The sequence below is a fragment of the Sceloporus occidentalis genome, unplaced genomic scaffold, assembly GCF_023333645.1.
Source record: "Sceloporus occidentalis isolate IW3139 unplaced genomic scaffold, rSceOcc1.0.p SCAF_1, whole genome shotgun sequence".
In the NCBI taxonomy this organism is placed as follows: domain Eukaryota; kingdom Metazoa; phylum Chordata; class Lepidosauria; order Squamata; family Phrynosomatidae; genus Sceloporus; species Sceloporus occidentalis.
The window spans coordinates 210,092,873-210,112,636 of NW_028316981.1; the positions used below are offsets into that span (position 1 = coordinate 210,092,873).

General features: G+C 40.0%; 1 protein-coding gene across 1 annotated transcript in view; it reads left to right on the plus strand.

Moving 5' to 3' along the window:
• The window catches only part of LOC149323305 (cysteine-rich protein 1-like), a 39,812-nt gene extending 37,339 nt beyond the window's left edge, over nt 1-2,473 (plus strand). Inside the window, exon 4 of the mRNA XM_089510822.1 lies at nt 1,645-2,473. Within this exon, the coding sequence (XP_089366948.1) occupies nt 1,645-1,745 (101 nt within the window). The 3' untranslated portion in view covers nt 1,746-2,473. The remainder of the gene's footprint in view (nt 1-1,644) is intronic.
• The last annotated feature ends 17,291 nt before the right edge of the window (nt 2,474-19,764 follow it).

Below are 19,764 nucleotides of genomic sequence, written 5' to 3' on the forward strand. Positions count from 1 at the left end.
AACCTACTTCATCAGATGCATCTGGTGAAACAGAATCTATGAAAGCTTATTTTACATATTTCTTTCTCTCGGGTAATCTCTAAGGCGCTACAAGATTCATTTGTGCCGAGAAATACTGTTATTATGTTGTTACTAACTTGAATAACCTTACATTCTGGGTTTCCAAATTAGTCAATCAAATACCTGAATAAGTACTGTTGTTCTTATATGTCATCAATTTGGCATTGACTTATAGCAACTCTATGAATTAGAGAGCTCCATGAGCCTATCATCTACAGCCCTGCTCAGGTCTTGAAGACTCGGCTTTGGCTTCCTTGATTGAATCAATCCATTGGTGATGTGGTCTTACTCTTTTCCATCTGCTTTCCATTTTACTGAGCATAAGCATCTTTTCCAATGACTGAATCAGAATGTATATTCTTAATTCTTCTTGGTCTTGATTGTGACCATGTGTACAAAGTCAAGGCTCCCCCCCCCCCCCCCATATCAAATCCTGCATGGATAGACGTGGGATTGAAAAGTCAAAACCAGATGTTACTGTATGCAGCCGAGGCTGGGCAAGTGTAACCCATCTGGAGCCCGGACCCCAGCCATGCTTATCCAGCTGCTTTTCAAAAACTGGAGCTTGCCATTTTTGAAAAGCAGATGAATAAGTGCTGCTGGGTCCGGGGCTGCAGATGGGTTGCACTTTCCTGGCCTCAGCAGTGTGTGATAACATCGGTTTTGAGTTTTCGATCCTGCATCTATCCCGGCAGGATTTGCAAGTGTGATTATCTCCAAAGTTATGGCAATGTGAGCACCCCTTTCACTGCTCTTCTTTCATTTTGTTGGCTGCCAAATGCAATGGAGGGAAGTTGTAACAAAATGGCATCATATATTTTAAATGAGTTAAAAATTACCCAGGGAATAACCAGAAGTATACCTGCATTTGGCAACCATCACAGATTGCCGCAAACATTGTCTTTCAGTCTTCTGGCTACTTATAATATCAGTACAGTATAATGCATAATGTTTCTCAGCATCAGCACAATCTCCTGCTGTCTGCTATAGGTACAATAGACCCTTGGTATCTATTGCAGTTTGGTTCTGAGACACCTTGCAGATCCCAAAATCCATGGATGCTTAAGTCCCATTACATACAATAGCATAGTGAAATGGTGTCCCTTATATAAAATTGCAAAATCAAGATTTGGTTTTTGGAATTTATATTTAAAAAAATATATAGTTTCAAGCCATGGATGGTTGAATCCATGGGTAAAGAATCCATGGATGCGGAGGGCCAACTCTATATTAAGTGGGGATCAGGATGCCCAACCTCAGCATGTGTGTCAAACAATATAAATAATATGAGAGTTTATGTTCATTCTGGTTTCTCGTGAGACTAAGAAGTTCAGCTGAGTCCAGGTTTTAATTGAACAGTTTGGCAGAGCTTCAGCAGAATTCTGAGCAGGTTTAATTTCCTGGCAAGAGGTCTTTGATAGGGATTTCAAAGGAAATACTGTAGATTAGGCTTCTGCAGCATGTTTTACAGTTTGAATCTGTGTTTTAATTACTCACCTCTTGAATACTGGATGTGAGGTACTCCTTCTGCCTATATATAACGTTTTAAAAAACATCCTAACATTTATAAAAAATATTTTAAAGGAACAAGACCTTCAACATCTCGCTCAGCCATCGGAGCATCTTCTGAAATTCCAGCAGAAGTCCGGAAAAAAATGGCATCCGACTCCATGAAGGCTGAATGAGATCAACCTGAAATTATGGATAATTTCCTGGAAATGTGAGGCAGCTTCAGACACAGCTATTATCACATATTAGGGTCATGCTTATTTATAGGAAAAATTTGACTGTGTTAGAAGAAGATGAAAATTGCACAGGCTATGTTTTGCTATTTTCCACTCTTAATATGATTTTGGTATGTAAAAGGAATAGCAGCACCGGAAGGTGTAGAATCAATTGCACAATTATTAACTAGCATGTGAATGTATATTTCTAATAACAGGAAAATGTTTTTCTTTCCATTGAAGACAAAATATATACATGAGGTATGTATGAGAACTGGTAAAGTTGACAGATTTAACTAGAATCTGAAAAGTTAGATAGCAACAACTGTTTTACAGAAAAGTATTTATGTATGTTGAAAACGAAGAGGTTCAAAATAAATTCCATCCACATGTTTTGCACAGAATATAAATTCTTTGGAAATATTATTTTTTGCTAGTGTTAAGATTAATTTTAAATTGCATTTTAAAAATAGGATTTCAGGTAACAAAAATGTTGGTTCAGCATAAATATTAATCAATACAAACAGAGGTAGTTTCTAAAAATGGAAACACACCTACCACTGAGTAAAGCATCAGCTTTGATTTGGATAGGTTATCATTAATGTTGTATACACTTGTTAAAGCTAATGTTACACTCTTGTTATACAATTGTGAATATCCTTATTTGACTAGGGAGTTTGCTCATGTGGTGTATACTGGCAATATACAATAAAGCTTTGGTGAAAGCCTTCATTCTGTAATCCCTTGTGCTTTATCCATCACCACATCATGTAATCCTGCAGCACAAGATGTGATACCATCCAGCTTCAATGACTTTAAAGGGGGATTAGACCAGTTCATAGAGGATAGTGCTATCAAGCGCTAACTAGTCATGAGGGCTGGGTATTGCCTCCAGTACTGGAGGCAAAATGAGTTTGAATGCTTGTGGCTGCAGAATGCAAGTGGGAAAGAATCATGAGCCTTCATTCCCTATTATGAGCTTTCCAGAAACATCTTTTTGGCCACTCTGACAACAAAATGCAGGACTAGAGAGGAGTTTGGTTTGATCTAGCAAGGTTCTTCTTGGGTTTTAATGCTCTTAATCCAGGCAAACAAAATGTTGATTGGGTGTCATTACATATCCATAACCAAAGATTTAGCAGGACTGATAAAACAATCCAAATTGTCCACATGACATATTTTTATAGGCACCTACTGTCAGCCTAAGGGGAAGGCAGTGACAAACCTTCTCTGAACAAATCTTGCCAAGACAATCCAATGATAGGTTTGCCTCAGGTCTGAAATGACTTGAAGGCATGCAACACCTAACACACATAAAAACATTTGTTCAACTTTTTCATTTGGGAAAACTAGAGGCTTTAAGTCACTTGAATGACCACATCTGGGTAATGAGATCAAACTGAAATTGTAGTTTGAAGCTTTCTGTGCTCTGCCTAGGGATGGATATCCAGAAATATTTTTTTAAATGGGTTAATTGTGTATCTGGAAACCCTGAAATAGAGAATTCTGGACAGATGAGGATCTTCACAATGTGGGACATCTTCTGCATAGAAAATACACGCAGAATATGTCTCTATACTGCATTTGCTTTCTGCTTATTCTGCTTACAAAATGCTGTTTTCTGTGCAGCAAAATTGTTCGCTATGCAAAGTGTTGTTTTCTTACCAGGAATCCTGTTTTCTATGCAGAAAATGCTGTTGTAGAAAAGTGGTGTGTGTGTGTGTGTGTGTGTGTGTGTGTGTGTGTGTGTGTGTGTATTTGGCACAGTTTGAAAGCATGCATAGTCTTTAAAAACTGCGCATTTTTAACAACTTTCTCACACTCAGGTGAAACAAAAATTGTTCTTAGCTGCAAGAACAAAATTTATGAACATTTACATCCCTTGACATGCCCTAGGTACAGACTAGTGATGTCATATGGCAAATGTAGTAGAGGTGTGTCAGTGTGTATGGCTAGAGGATTTTCTTTTTATCGCAGCAGGTAATATATACAGTGTTATCTGCAGAGCCATGTGTTGCTTGTATGGTATAGACGCATGCTCTATAAACAGCTTATACCAGCCATCACAGCTCCTGTGAGAATGTTTAATTCTTTCGGAAAGCATACAGGGGTAGCTGTGTTGGCCTTTGGAAAGAAAATTCATTTCTCTAACTTGAGAAAACCACTTTTGAGTCAAACATTGTTTGTGGGAAGTAGAGAAAGCAAACCTACACTCAGATTTTGGCTGCAGTGTGATACACATACATTCCTAAAAGAGCAATACAGAGCAGCAGAGCAACAACAATAAAAGCACATTCAAGATCTAACATTCTGCTCTGTGCTCCATCACCTTTGGAATGTTTCTGATAGAGACATGAGAGCAGGAAGACCTTTCTCAATAGTGACATCCAAACCTCTGGGAGAGGTGGGTTGGTCTCTTATCTCTTGAGTTAAAAAAAGTCTCCTCCTCCTCCTTATGTTGTTGTCTTTGTGTGCCTTCATGTTATTTTCAACTTATGGCAACTAGTTCTGTAATGAATCCAGGCCATTCCTGCCTTAAAGCAAAATGTAAAAACTTATCTTTTGCTCTGGATCTTCCAGGAAAATCCAAAACACTTTGGAGCAACGCTGGGCAATTCTTTACACAGCATCCTGTGAGCACTACCAGCACTGGCACGAGGAGTCACTCCATCTTAGTTCACAACAAGGTGCACAGCCATATGATCAACACTGGTCAACTCAGCCTCTGAGGGAGTGATTTGCACCAGAGGCACAGCAGGATGCATGCATAGACAACTACCTGTTCCACAGGGCCCAGGGCATCTACATGACCACAATATTCTGGGAGCAACCTGAAGTACTCTGGCCAGTGTGGACCTGCCCTTATTTCATCTATGTTATTATTTGTTTCTAAAATAGAAGCAAGTCTTATTGGGCGCTTCACTGACATCTGAGTCCCAAAAATCAACTTGGAAAGCTCTGCATGTTCTAAAACACACTGCAAAAATAATCCACTTTGAGACCGCTTTAACTGACCTGGCTCAATGCTAGGGAATTTGGGGAATTGTAGTTTTGTGAGACATTTAGCCTTCTTTGTCAGAGAGCTCTTGTGCCAGAACAATAGCATTATCAAATTGGATAATTTCTGCAGTGTGTTTTGGATGTACAGCTCTAATCCCAATTTCAGTTAACTCCACCTGAAGTTGCCTCTTGCCTCTTAGCACCCCTCCCCCAATATTGCTGTTTCTTTCTGTTCATTCATATTTTTAAAACATCACTACTGTCCCTGAATCTGCCTTGTGAATCTGAACATTGATGCTGTACCCACTAATCTGTATATTGAAGGTATCATGGATTTTCAGTGGTGGCCCAGGGATGCAATTTCTGCAGGGCCTCACACTAATAGGGCCAATGCATAATTGAGTACTGTATATTGACATTGCAGCATTGCTGCCAAGTCATTTCTTTCAGATTCCTGCTAACTTCAGATCCAGAAATCTAATGGAGGGAAAGCTCACAAAGTCAGCTCCGCACAAGAAGGATGGTCACAGCAGCAACCCAACCCTTCAATGTTTTAGCATGATTTTTGCAATTTTTGTATGAATGTCATACATATAGTGAACATGTGAGGAGACAGAGGGAACATAACCTATGCTCCTTCCACACTGCTATAATCCATAGTCTGCCACTTCAGTAGTTATACACTAAGTATTAGCTATTCTTCAATAACATAATTCGGCATTAATAGTCAAGCTGTCAGAGCAGAATTACATGTTACCTCAGGAAGTTAAACTTTACTTGTACTGGGGCCAAATAATATGAGACTGGAGGCGAGTGGGATCCTTGTAGAAGAAGGTATACTGAGAAAAAAAAACTTGGAGCACTATATAGCTTCTTCTATCACCATTCTGTGGGGGTCTCTATACTGCGCACAAGTGTCCTGCTCTGAATGGTGGGGATGAACAAATTTATTTCTTTCACAGCACCTTCATTCAGTTCCATTTCACATTAGTTTGTTGTTTTTGACAGGCTGGGCAAAAGCGTTTATCTATGCTGGTGCACATTTTGTGTGCGTGTTCCATATGCATTTGATATCTCTCCCCCCACCCCAGTATTCATATTTTTACAAGCAGCTTCCCTTCATATAGTATTTTGATATGATAATTTCCCTAATGTATCCATATGTGTATAGACTTTTTTTTAAAAAAAACTGGAAAATTACATTGCAAAATTCAGAACTGTGTGAAAACCAAAGGCTTGTGTGTTGACTCAATAAATGCAATCAGGACAATTGATACTAAATTGTAAATGAAATTAATCCCCCACCAAGCCATCAAGCTTTGGTTGATCATGTTGTTGTTCTTGTGTTGTGCCTTCAAGTCATTTCTGACTTACGGAGACCCTTAGGGAAACTTATCATGGGTTTTCTTGGCAAGATTTGTTCAAAAGTGGTTTGCCTTTGCCTTCCTCTGAGGCTGAGAGTATATGACTTGCCCAAGGTCATCCAGTGTATTTCCATGGCTGAAGAGGGGTTCAAATCCCAGTCTCCAGAGTCATAGTCCAATGTTCAAACCACTGCACCACACTAGTTTTCTTAGCTGATCAAGTACATTTTCAAGTAACTGTTTCCTGTCTTTAGTATATTCTAGCATTAAAATGATTTTAGCTTTACGGTTTAGAATTTGTATAATCAATAGCAAAAGGCCAACATTTTGTTCCAAAATCCTTATTAGGACATCATCCCACTGGCACCTATATGAAAAGATTTTTGAACACTGCTTTGCTGCCAGTGTTCTAGAAGTGAACTTAAAATCTAATGTAATGGACATCAGTCTCTGCAGGGTCTTGCTAGTTATTAACTCTTCATCATTTTTTGAAAAAGCATTTTATTTCAAAGAGATACATGAAGCTGCATGTTATCATCATTGGTGTCTTTCTTTAGGAATCAAGGAGGAAAGAAGGAGGTATTTAGCAAACCTGAAGGCCCTCAAGGCAAGAGATGTCTGATTGCACTATCAGAATAAATTGCAGTGGGCATATTTATTCTCACCCCTTAAGGGATAGCATCTGGTAATGCAATCTAACCATTGTGAAACAGATTTCATTAGCAATGATTCATGATAAAGCCAATGCAACAGCTAGCTGGACTTTCCATTCCATGCAGGATTCTATGTATTTATCTGACCTGCAATGCATTTTGGTTAACTGTTAATTGTAACTACCCATTCATTCATGGGTGCTAACCAGAATTTGGGAGGGGGGACCCAAACCCTATTTATAGTTTATTTTTTGAACCACAAATCTCAGAATTGGGAGATTTTCAGACTAGGGAGATTCTTGGAACTGTAGTCTTTAAAAAGTAGCTTTTCCAAACTCTCAAGTAAATGGGCTCAGGTGTATGTAACAGGCCTCTACTTCTTCCCTGACAAAAAGTCCTGTGTGACAATTCAGTTCCTATGGAGAGAGGCTGCGACTGCTCACTGGAAAAGAGAAAGCCACTATCTTTTCATGCTCTGCCTGGACTGACAATAATGGTTTATCAGTTTCTTTAAAGAAAAGGCACAGCCACCGATGCCAATCAACAGGTGGAGCAACTCAGTGTCAGAGTACACACTTCACGTATGCAACATCCCATATTCAATTCTGGGCCTGTCCAAGTAGGACTGGGATGCAGGGTTTCCTGGCTCAAAACTTGGAGACTTTGTGCAGGTTGGTGCTAAGTTACAGATCTGACTCAGTATAATGCAGCTTCATATATGAGTGCAGGAGCAGGTGTTTTGGAACCCCCCTCCCTTTCAAGCTCTGGCATGTCATAAACTTGTCATTACACTTGGTCCTCCATATCCATGGATTTTTTTATCCACAGATTTAACCATCCATGGCTTGAAAATATCAAAAATACATAAATTTCAAATAAGCAAACCCTGATGTTGCCATTTTATATAAGGGATACTATTTTACTATGCCATTGTATTTACTAGGACTTCAGCATCCACAGATTTTGGTATTCACAGGGAGTCCTGGAACCAAACCCCATTGGATACCAAGGGTCCACTGAATATTCCTTCAAATCAGCTTTGACGTATGGCAATGCTATGTAGGATTTTTCGAGGGCAGGGAATCGTCTAACTAAAAGATTGTATGTACAGCGCTGTGTAAATTTACAGCGCTTCATAAATAAAGGTTAATAATAATAATAATAAATTTTTCTGGCAAGATTTATTTGGAGAAAGTTTGCCATTCTCTTCCTCTGAAGCTGAGGTCAAACCCTGGACTCTCAGAGTTCTTGTTCAACACTCAAACCACTACATGATGTAGGCTCTTACAACTTACACCACTGAGTATAAAATACAGTATTCTTTTTCGAGTTGCCATCACATATCTAATATCTAATATAGAAATCTGAAAGTGCTGGACAAGATTAGTCAGATTTCTCAGAGGACTGGTGTTCTCACATCTGCCACTAAACTAATAAAAGGACTCAATGTGGTAAGTCATGGTAACCAGGTAAAGTATCTGTAGAGATCTGAGGGGGTATCAAATGCATTTTGCTATGCTCACTGAAATTGCTCAAAGTGGGGTACAGGGCTGTACATCTCTTACTCAGTGCAAATTCCCAGTGTAGAGAAATATTTGTTTCTCTTTCTTCTCTGTTAAATGCCAAAGGGTAGTTTCTTAGTAGTGTGCCATAGTTTCCTTTAAAGTCAGTGTCCTTTCCTATTGTAGTTTTCAGATTAATCAACCACCCTGCGGGCAAACAGCAAATAAATGATCTTCCTCCTTTATTTCTTGTGTCTTTTCCTCATCAGTGCCTTTGTCTTGAAAAATGACTCTGTTGACCTGACCTACAGGGAATCTCATGGTCTTATTAAATTACAATATATGGAGTGGTGTGAGTTGTAATCCATCAATGATCAGCGAAAGCAAATGCACATTGAACAAAATTCTTGGCAGAGTGAGTGTGAACAAGCATGCTTGCTCCAGAGTCAAAAGAGGGTGTTTTTAAAGACAACTCCTTATTAAGGTAACTGCTCTTAATTTTTCTGTATGCTTCCCACATCTACAAAGCATATTTACTATAAGATAATTCAATGACTTGGGGAAAAATTAATTATTTTCATTGGTTTAGTCTTCTAAAATTAATGGGGTATCTAACATAAGAGGTATATTTTTAACTGCCTCCAAAGGAGAGCCAGCATGGTGTAGTGATTTGGTCTATGACTCTGGAGATCAGTGTTCAATTATCAGCAAGATATAAAAGTACAAATATGCATATATAATAAGTGGAAACTGCTACACACACACACACACACAGAAAAACACCTTTTGGCCAGTGATACAACTGGTACTAGTCACTCCCAGACTTTCTGGAACTACAGCTATTCAAGAGGCACACTCAGCCAGCATGGGATGATGATGGGAGGACTTAAGAGTGGCAAAAGCCAGATTCACATCACCAAGTTAAAAAGGGCGGTCTGCTGGCGCCATCCTTTGCTGCGCCGAGGAGCCCCAGCGGCCAAACCGCGCGACTCCTCGGCGCAGCAAAAAGAAGCTGCAAAATGCAGCTTCTTCTTGCGGTGTGGAAATGGCGCCGCAAGGCACCAACTGTGCACTCGCGGCATCATTTACGCCGTGTGACGTGCGGATGCTAGGCATCCATGATGTCAAAATGGCGGCGCCCATGTAGAACGGGCACTGCCATTTTGTATGCGCTCGGCGCGTACTAGGGTTAGGGGCGTCCGGAAAGGACGCCCAATTCTAACCCTAGTACGTGTGCTGCATGTACTTTTTGCCCGTGCGGAACAGGCCTTGGTGACCTTGAGGCCAATTGCCAGTCTTCAACCCAGGATATCTCGAGGGTTTTTGCTGGGAGGATAAAGAGGTAATGTGAGATAGTGGAAGCCATGTATGATACATTGAGCTACTTAGGGGGGAAGCATAAAAGACATTGCTCAAGCATAAAAGACCACTGGGTGACCTTGAGCAAATCACACTCTGTTTCAGAAGATGGCAATGGCACACCCGCTCTGAAGAAACTTGCCAAGAAAACCCCATGATAGGTTCACCATAAGTCAAAATGTCTTGGAGGCACACAACAACAACAACAACAACAACAACAACAAAAGCACTGAACTGAGCTGATAGTTATTTATTATATTTTTATCCTTTCTTCCCCCTAAGTGGCTCAATGTATCCATAGTTGGGTGCTAATGGTTGGTGGAAAGTTGGGCACCCCTGCCATACAAAACAAAAGTGTCGATAAAAACAAAAAGCAAGCAAGCAAAAATGCATGCATCATACTCACTCAGCAGTGGCACACACATTTTATAGGCACAGGAACACATATTCCATCTGTTTACACAAATGAATTTCCAGGCAACATGACCAGGAATGGTCTCTGCTTGACACCTTGGAAAGTTGTCAGAATAGAGCTTGGGGAGTGGGAAATACTTTTTGGATTACAGCTCCCAGAAAACCCATGGCTGATGGAGCTATAGGGGTTTTTTTAAAGTAATCTTTTCCCCCAAGTTCTGCTCTGAGAGTCAACATGGGGGACGCCAGCCAACTTGAGAGATTTTGGGGAGCTATAATCCAAAAACTGACTTTTCTAAAGCTCTTTGTCAGAATATATGGTGCAGGGGTTTATGGACCAATAATATACCTCAGTATGAAACAGGTTTGTATATCCAATAAACATTTAGAAAGAATATCGTAGAGGGTACCCCAGGAGGTTTCCTTCTGAAATGCAAGTTCTGTTGTCTTTATGGGTTAGCCTCAGTATCTTCACATGACAGCAGTGCTTAGCTTTGTTCTGCAAATTATACAATCAGCATGATAACACTTTGCTCAAAAGAAAATATTACTCCACTTAAAAAAAAGACAAAAAATAGTCCTTAATCAAAAACATGACAGATTTCTTGGATATGCCATACTTCTATTACCATTTTGCATTCATAGATTCAACTATCCACAGCTTGCAAATATTTTGATTTAAAATTCCCAAACAGTAAGCCTTGATTCTGCCATTTTATAACGGACACCATGCCACTGTATATAATGAGACTTGACTATCCATAGATTTTGGTATCCATAGGAGATCCTGGAACTAAACCCCATCAGCTACCAAGGGCCCACAACAAAAATATAATTTGTTTTAGGTGCCTGTATGAGTTTTCCACATATTCTGTGGATATAGTCAGTGTCAAGGGAATCTTTCTGCTCCCCAGGTGGGAACAGACATTTTAAGGGAAAGCCATGCAAATGGCATTTTCATAATGGCAGCAAACCTATTGTTTTGAAAAACAATGCCCTGTATTAAAATGTGTTGAATGAAACTATTCATAAACCCAGAATGCTTTTTTGATCATGGCTGTCTTTCTAGCTCCAGGCTGGCAAAACCTCCTCCTAGACAGGCAAGCTGCAGGGTGAGAGTCCCTTGGTCATCAACATCTATGTGCAAATGAAATAAACTGGGCAGCACCACAAGGCCAGGAGTAACTGCTGACACTGTTAACAATGTGATAAAGCAATGCACCTGGTGCAGGATGTGGGAAGAAAGAGAGAAAAAGGGAAGGAAGGAAGGCTGAACACCCAAGCTGGTTCTTTCCAGCATCATACTGTATGTGTAACTTTCATATTTTTCTACGTGTATAGTTGTTTCCTTTCTCATCTGTGTGGATAGTTCATGTCTGGGAAACTTGGTCCAAAATGTACTATGGACAGACTCTGATACAATTTGCCCATATGATCTGTGGAGCCAAAACTATGGCTGAATTAATCATTGATGCCTTGGGTTGTAAAAAGGTGAGTCAGGACAAGGACAGAGTCAGTAAGGGATAAAACTTTTAAATAAGGAACTTGAGTTGCTGATTAGGAAAAAGAACGTCCCATGGTTCATGCTGTTGTATGTTAGACAATCATGCCAGATCAAGCATATTATTTTCTACATGGGTGTCCTGACTGCTCATCTCAGTCCCAGCACTGCATATTTGTTAGAGAGCAAATCACACACACACACACACACCCCTACACCTTTACCAATATTTCAAACTGACTCTGTAAAAGGCTCCCTGTAATGTCTGACTACTCAGGGAACCTGGATCCAAGCAGCATATCTTACAAGTTTGGCTTGGTCACTGCTTGCCAGAGTTAGTAAAGTTTGAGTAATGGAATGTCGTTGGATTGATGGAACATGTGAGTTCTTCCCTCATTGTCAAACTTTCCTGAGGCCAGTAACACTGAAGCTGGGGATATCCTGCTAAAAAACCAACTCATAAAATCGCATGATTTCATCAGAACAGAAGCAATGTAGTGAGGATCCATCTCTGGGGAATCTGCAACTATACCACACCAGTGAATTGGAGCCAAAGTACTGTTCATGAAAATATATGATGAGATGAGGGTTGTCAGGTTGACCCCATAAGATCGCTTCCAACTCAGCATCTCATGACTGTCAAGATTTCTGTAAGCTATCCATATGGCTGGCAAGTGGTAATGCCTCTTAAAGAATGGAAAAGACATAATTAATGTCTTCTACCATTTGGGGGATATGGTTCAGTAGGAGCTAGGTTTGCCCAAGGCAATGTGTGTATTCATGTGTGTGTGTGTCTTCAAACTGCTTGTTGACCTATGATGACCCAATGAACTTAATATGGTTTTTCCTAGGCACTAAATACTCAGAGGTGGTTTTGCCAGTTCTTTCCTCTGAAATATAGGCTACAGAAACTATGTGGAGATTATTCACACACTCACAACTAGACAAAGTGAGAGAGGGTAAGTGAAATCTGTGTATGGAAAGAAAATGGCAACCTTGCTTTCTACGGAAAACCCCATGGCACTGTGGATTTTCCTAGAAATGGGGAACAGAAATCTGTTGAAGCAGTAAACCTGTGATCCCTTGCCTTCTTCCTAGCTGCTGTCTTGTAGGAATAATGGTAGCAGAAAAGGTACATCTAAGGGTTAATTTTATTCTTAAGCATTTTGGAGAAGTTGAGCTAGGTGCTAGCAGGGGTCATGAATTTGCAGAGCTAATTAAGAACCTTGGTCCCAACATGGGGTTATACTGTCTAGTGAATAATACTAGGCCTAGAAGGTGATCTATAAAGCCAGTTTCCTATGTATGCATTACATTCTTCAACTTTTATGTAACTGTGTGTGTGAATGTGACTGTATAGAGACAGAGAATAAAGTTCTATTTTGCAAGGTTTTTGTTTGTAATTTATAAGTGCTTGCTGACATTTATCTGTGTAAAGAAAAATAATATCACAGAAACACCATGAAACTTTCTAGGTAAACTAAGCCCAGAGTGATTTAACCATTAAACTCCTAAAACATCTCACTACCCAGACAAGAGATGCATGCATATAACAGCTAATGCAAAAAGATGGATTTGTAGCATTGGATGTGAAATATGTAGTATCAGATGTGAAACTAAAGGGTTTCTGGTGTGTTTTTCCCTTGTAGCTGTGCACAGCTACAGGGATGATGACCGCCATTTCGTATTTCCAGCTCTGCAGTGCAGCACAATCTCAGAAGACAGAGAAGGACCCTCAAGTTGCCTCAGCAACCAGTTGACACTTTTTGTCTTCCAGCACTATGCTGTAGCTCTGTGCCAGAAAACAGGGAGACTCACCTGTGCGATGGGCAATTTTTAAACCTCTTCGAAATCATTGATGAAAAAGAGACCCAACTTTGCACCCTGCAAATAAGGCTGAGAAGTCAACAAATCTATTTTGTGTCAGCCTTAGGAGTTTATTGCACAGCAAAATAAAGCTTCTTACCACTCCCAAATTCAAGCCAAAATCATGCTGCCCCCTGGTGTTATCACATGGCTTTTGTCCCCAAAACTGCCATCCAGGTACAGCCCGGTTTCTATATTGATCCCTGAACTCGCTTAGGTAGCCATTTTTCAAAGTCGGTTCCCAGGGGCCCTTTCACATTATACAATTATAGTGCTATGATTTCACTTTAATTGCCATGGCAACATCCTATGAACTCCCAGAGTTTGCTGTTTAGAAAAGGACCTTTATTATTTTGAGCCAGAGAGCTCATCTAGCCTCAACAAACTACTAGATGCAAGATTTCATAGGAACTTGCCTATGGCAGTTAAAGTGGAATCATAGTAGTATAATTGCACAGTATAAAAGGTCCTGTTTTCCCACATGCAGTTCTGGGCCAGACAAGGAGAATACAGAACAGCTGGATGATGTCTTCCCCTCCCTGTCAGAATGAACCCTCTTGTATTTATTATATTCTGTTTGAAGATCAGTCAGCTTTGGCAGAGTCAGCCCAGCATAACATTCCTTCATCAGATCTTTCCTAAGAAGTATCTGCCTTCTTGCTTAGATGCCTGTCTTGATTTCAGTTCATCCATTCTTCTTGCTGATAATAGTTTTGCATTTGAAGTGGCCCTTGTGTCACCTTTTTGGCACTTGTCATCTTTCCAGTCCATAAAGCTGAACTGCTTTTTACCAGGTCACAGGTCCCAGTCTTCTTAAGGAGAGAGAAAAGATCAACCATCTAACTTTACAAAGTTACAGGATAATATTATAAACTGCATGGTCCTGAACAGGAAATACATGGCCTAACTCTTTGCTGGATCTTAATGTTTCAATACAAGGTGGGGGGAAAGGTCTGTGGGGGAGATAAGGGTTAGATCATGACCTAGTGTGATCTTCTTAAGAAACTGAGAGGCACATCTTTCATGTATGGAAGAGGAGGCAGAAGCCTTTGTTGAAATTGAGAAGCTGCAAAAATCAGTTCTTTTCAACAGCATTTTTCCATCAAATTTAGATATCCCTTTCAAAATACTCACCTGTTCACCTACTTCAGGTTGCCATCTTATATTTCAGCCATTCTCTAGTTTTTAATAGCTGAGGAAGACTCCCCTTTCCCAAGTAAAATGGAAAGCAGACACACCTGCATTCACAAAGAAGATTTACATGGATAAAGGGGTCCTATACTCAATATGACTCTCTTTTTGAACAGAAAAAAAGGCAGACCAAATTGAGTCTGAAGGGACTAAGAGCTACAGTAACCGCTTTTGGAGCCACGTGTGGCCTCAGGTTCATTCTTTGCCGACCATAGGCTTAATAGAATCCATTTACCTGCATCCAGGTTACTTATTTCCTTGGTAATGAAGATTTAAAGGAGATGCATTTTGAAAGTAATCTAACAAGTTACTAGCATGATCTGTTTTGGTAATCTATTATTGTTCTTTAAAGACTTATTTTTAAATTGAATTTAAAGGGTTTTTAAAGAAGTATTCCCCCCCCCCCCCCCCCAGTTTTAAGATATTATTTCTTAAACATTCCACAGTATTTGAATGGTAAGTGAATCATGTATGTTCTGCCAGGGATGGGTGGGAGTGCAGAGAACAGAAGAGATGCATGGCACATATTATTAGACTGGAGCATGACTTTGGCGTGGCTTCTGGATGCTGCATCATTTAAACAGCATACCTCCAGTGACCTGAAGCAGCTTTATTTTGGCCTGTCTGTACGGGTCCTTAGTTTTTTGGACTACAGCTCCCAGAACATGCAAGCTAGCATGAGACTGTTCATGCTGGCTGTGAATTTCTGAGAGTTTTATCCAAAAGGTAACTCTTCCAAGCTGTCCATAATTTCCAATGTTCACCCCGATTTCACCCATTCATTTAGCAACACCTGTTTCTGCTCTTTGCATTAGTCATTTAATGAGGAAAAGAAGACTTTCTAATAAAGGGAAATTAGTTTCCCACTCCCTAGCTATTACCCACAGATAATAGTTTTTAAAATTATTGTGCAAAATGTGTTCATACCCTTCAATGATGCCTTTATTAACAACTGTGTATAGAAGGAGAAAATGAGAAAGAGTGGGAGGGTTGAAACTCTAAGGCTTTCTACATGCTTCATTAATTTCCTCTTATAATATGTTGATTTTTTAAAAATTGTGGAGTCATCATACATTTGCAAAAATGTCATTGCTACTGATTTTCAGGGAAACAGTATTGTTGTTTCACTTACAGGGCTGGATCCCAAGTATAATCTGAGGGTTGCACTGTCTGGGGGAAAGTGATGGTTGAGTGTATTAACTGTAGGGCCAGTGCATTCACTTTTGGTGTCATGGATTCTCCCTTGTTCATATATCCTTCCCCTAAACTTGCTCTGGGGGGCTAGAGGCTTCACTGAGTGACCATGGGTAGGATTGGAGGGGAGGGTGGAGAGCAAGGAAAAATCTAGTTGCCATAAGCAGAATTCTGCTTGCATGATGTGGAATGAAACTTAGAATATTTTGCTGTCCTGGAGAATCAGTAAATATCACATTTGTCACTAAAGAGGTGCCTTTCATTGGTGCCTCCAAGAAAAATGGCTTCAGCAAAATATCCCCTGGCATATCCATGGTTTTCCTTTACAATATCTTCTGACAGAAGCAAAACTACCTTTGCTGGCATCCAAGGAATCTAAGGGATCTGTTAAACCCAGGAGAGACCACTGTGCCAAATCATGACTTTACAGTCTTGTAAGCATGCCAACATTCTTCACCCAAGCCCCTGATTCACCCAGTTCTTATAATGTAATGGAACTGCTCTTTAAACTACATTTCAGAGTCTCCAGAACTTTCATGTCTTAGCAGTAATTACACTGGACAAAGCTTTTTTTTACTTCCAGCACAATACATACTGAACATGCCCTCCAACTTTTCACTAGTGGTGACTTTGGGCAAATCACACCCAAAAAAGATTTCAGTATCATCTTTATGGCCATGGTTGGAAACAAAATGCTGGACTATACAGACATTGATTTGACACAGCAAGAAAATTCCCTGTACAAGATTTAAAAATAGGCCAATGCTATTTTAGCCACACCAACATGCAGGTATTTCATAGGCATTTGAGGTATCATAGTAGTCTTGTCTCCAAACAAACAAACAAACAAAAACAACAACAACAACATATCAATAAAATCAATTGAAGTGCATGAAACCAACCTATCAATAAAATCAATTGAAGTACATGAAACATCTCCTACTTAGGTTGTACAGAATATTCCTGTTTTCTGAGAAGGGATACTCAAAGCTTGGAAAGATGCTCTTTAAAGTTTGTTGTTGTTAACTGCCCTTAAGTCAGCCCTGACTCATGGCAACTCTCTGGATGAGATCTCTCCAAGCTCCCCATCCTCCACTGCTTTGCTTAAGTCTTGTAGATTTATGCCAGTAACCTCCCTAATTGAGTCTAGCCATCTTGTATGTAATCTTCCTTTCTTTCTACTGCCCTCCCCCTTCTACTGCCTTCTCATGATGTGGCCAAAGTACGACAGCCTCAGTTTTGTCATCTTGGCTTATAGGGGGAGTCCTGTTCAAGGATCCATTTGTTTGTCTTTTTGCCCAAACACAGTATCAAGAGCACTTACCTGCATCACCACATCTCAGATGAGTTGATTCTTTTCCTATTTTCTTCATTGCCCAGCTCTCACATCCATACATGGTGATGGGGAATACTATGGCTTGGACAATTCTGACTCTAGTGTTCAGATGTATGTCTTTACATTTTATAATCATAGCTGCCCTTCCCATCCCTAGTCGTCTTATTTCTTGGCTGCAGAAATTCTGATCTGCGTTTGATCCTAGGTACAGGAACCCTTTAGCTATTTCAATTTCTTCATTGAATGTATATATTTCTTCTGTGGTCGTTATTTTTGTTTTCTTTATGCTCAGCATTAAGCCTGCCTTTGCACTTTCATCTTTGGCCTTCTTTAGTAATTGTTCCAAGTCTGTGATATTTCTGTTAGAAATATGGGGTCATCTGCATATCTAAGAATGTTGATGTTCCTTCTTCCTATCTTCACTCTGTCTTCTTCTGAGTCTAAAACTGCTCTTTTTATGATATTTCTTGCATACAAGTTGAACAAGTAGGGTTATAGAATGCAGCCTTACTTGACCCCTTCGCCAACTGGGAACCATTTTGTTTCTCCAAATTCTGTTCTAACAGTAGCCTCTTGTCCTAAGTACAGATTTCTCATCAGGACTATCAGATGTTAGTGGCACTCCCACATCTTTAAGTGCCATCCATAGTTTTTCATGATCTATACAGTCAAATGTGTTCTTATAGTATATAAAGCACATGGTGATTTTAGAATTATAGCTCCAACATGTAAAAAGTAATTAGTTGCATTTGTATAAGTAACTTTTTGTTATTCAGTTTCTCAGAAGTAATGAAAGCAATCAGCTCTTTTTAAAAAAATAAAGTTTTGTATTTAAAACATTTAAAAATAATCTAAATGGTACAAGCACTGGTGTAGAAAGTCCATCTTCCTCCATTGTTGTCACCTCAAAGCCCACAACAGAGCAGAAGGTAGCCACATGGCAAGAGTCACCGAACAAAGGAGTATTTGAACCATGAAATATTCCTCCTTGAACATTTAGTGATTTCACCCTGTAACAGTACAAGGGAATAAAAATTATATTAGACTGTAAATGGAGTAATGCTATCAATTGTTAAGTTACATTGATAAAGTAATGTATTATTGAGGATGGAAATTAATTAGAAGTAACTAGTTGTTTGTAACTACTTACTTTCAAATTGTGATTAGAATGCAGATGTTGAATGTTGAAAAGTGAAGTACACTAAACAGAAATGCATGGCTCATCACATCTGATCTAACCCTACTGTTAGACTTCATTATTATATATGGGGGAGGGCAATGCAGTAAAGTACTACAGGCTGAGTCTTCCTTACCCAGAATTCTGTAATGTGAAATACTCCAAAAATCAAATTTTTTCCATGGGTAGCTGGGACCTTTGCTTTCTGATGGTCCAATATACACCAACTTTGTTTCATGCCCAAAACTAGCGTATCAGATTTACAGATGGCATCAAATTAATACTACGGTGAACAGGATCTGAATTCAGAATAACTTTAACAGATTAGAGAGTTGGGCCAAAACTAGAAAAATGAATTTCAGCTCGAAGAAATGGAAGGTACTACACTTAGGTAGAAAAAATGAAAGGCTCAGATATAGCATGGGAGACATCTGGCTTGACAACCCTACATGCAAAAGGGACCTAAGAATCTTAAATGACCACAAGCTGAACATGAGTCAACAGTGTGATGCAGCAGCAAAAAAGCCAGTATGATTCTAGGATGCATCAATAGGAGTGTAGTTTCTAGACAAAGAACTTTATCGCATTGGCTCCTTCCGTTCTGTTCTGAGCATGGAACGGAAGGAGCAGGGACGAGTGCGGAACGAGTGGGGGACAGATTTTACCGCACGCACCCGTCCCTCATTCGTTCCGTTCCCCCTCTCTTCCGTTCTTAATCTGTTCCAGAGGGGGAAATTTTTGAGAACTGTTCTGAACAGTTCTCAAAAAGTGTTCCCTCTGGAACAGAATGGGCAGGGAAGAGAGGGGGAACGGAATGAGTGAGGGACGGGTGTGTGCGGTAAAATCCGTCCCCCACTCGTTTCCGTTTCCTGCCAGGCCGGGCCGAGAACCCGTTGCGATAAACTTCTGAGAGCAGTAATAGTACCATTCTATTCTGCTTTGGTCAGACCTCACCTGGAATACTATGTCTAGTTCTGGAAGGGATGCTAATAAAAGAGAGATAAGGTTGGAGTGGTGGGCGGATGTAATAATGCATGCAGCTGAATGCTGGACAGAAATTAAAGGATGGAGGTGAGAAAGAGGAAGTCCAGTCAGAAGTATGTTACAGAAATCAAGTCGTGATACCACTAGGGCATGGACCAGAATCTTGGCAGTAGAGGCAGAGAGAAATGGTTGGATTTTGGCAATATTGTATAAAAAGAATCAACATGCCTTAGCTGTGGTGTGGATCTGGGGGCTACACGACGGAGAAGAATCAAAAATAAAACCAAGACTATTGGCTTCCTGGACTGGTCGAATAGAGATGTCATCAACAGAAACAGAAAAGGAGTATTGGAGGGAGGGCTTAGGTGGAAAAACGAGAAGCTCTGTTTTGGACATATTGAGCTTCAAACGCCAATGGCGCATCCACTGAGAGACAGCT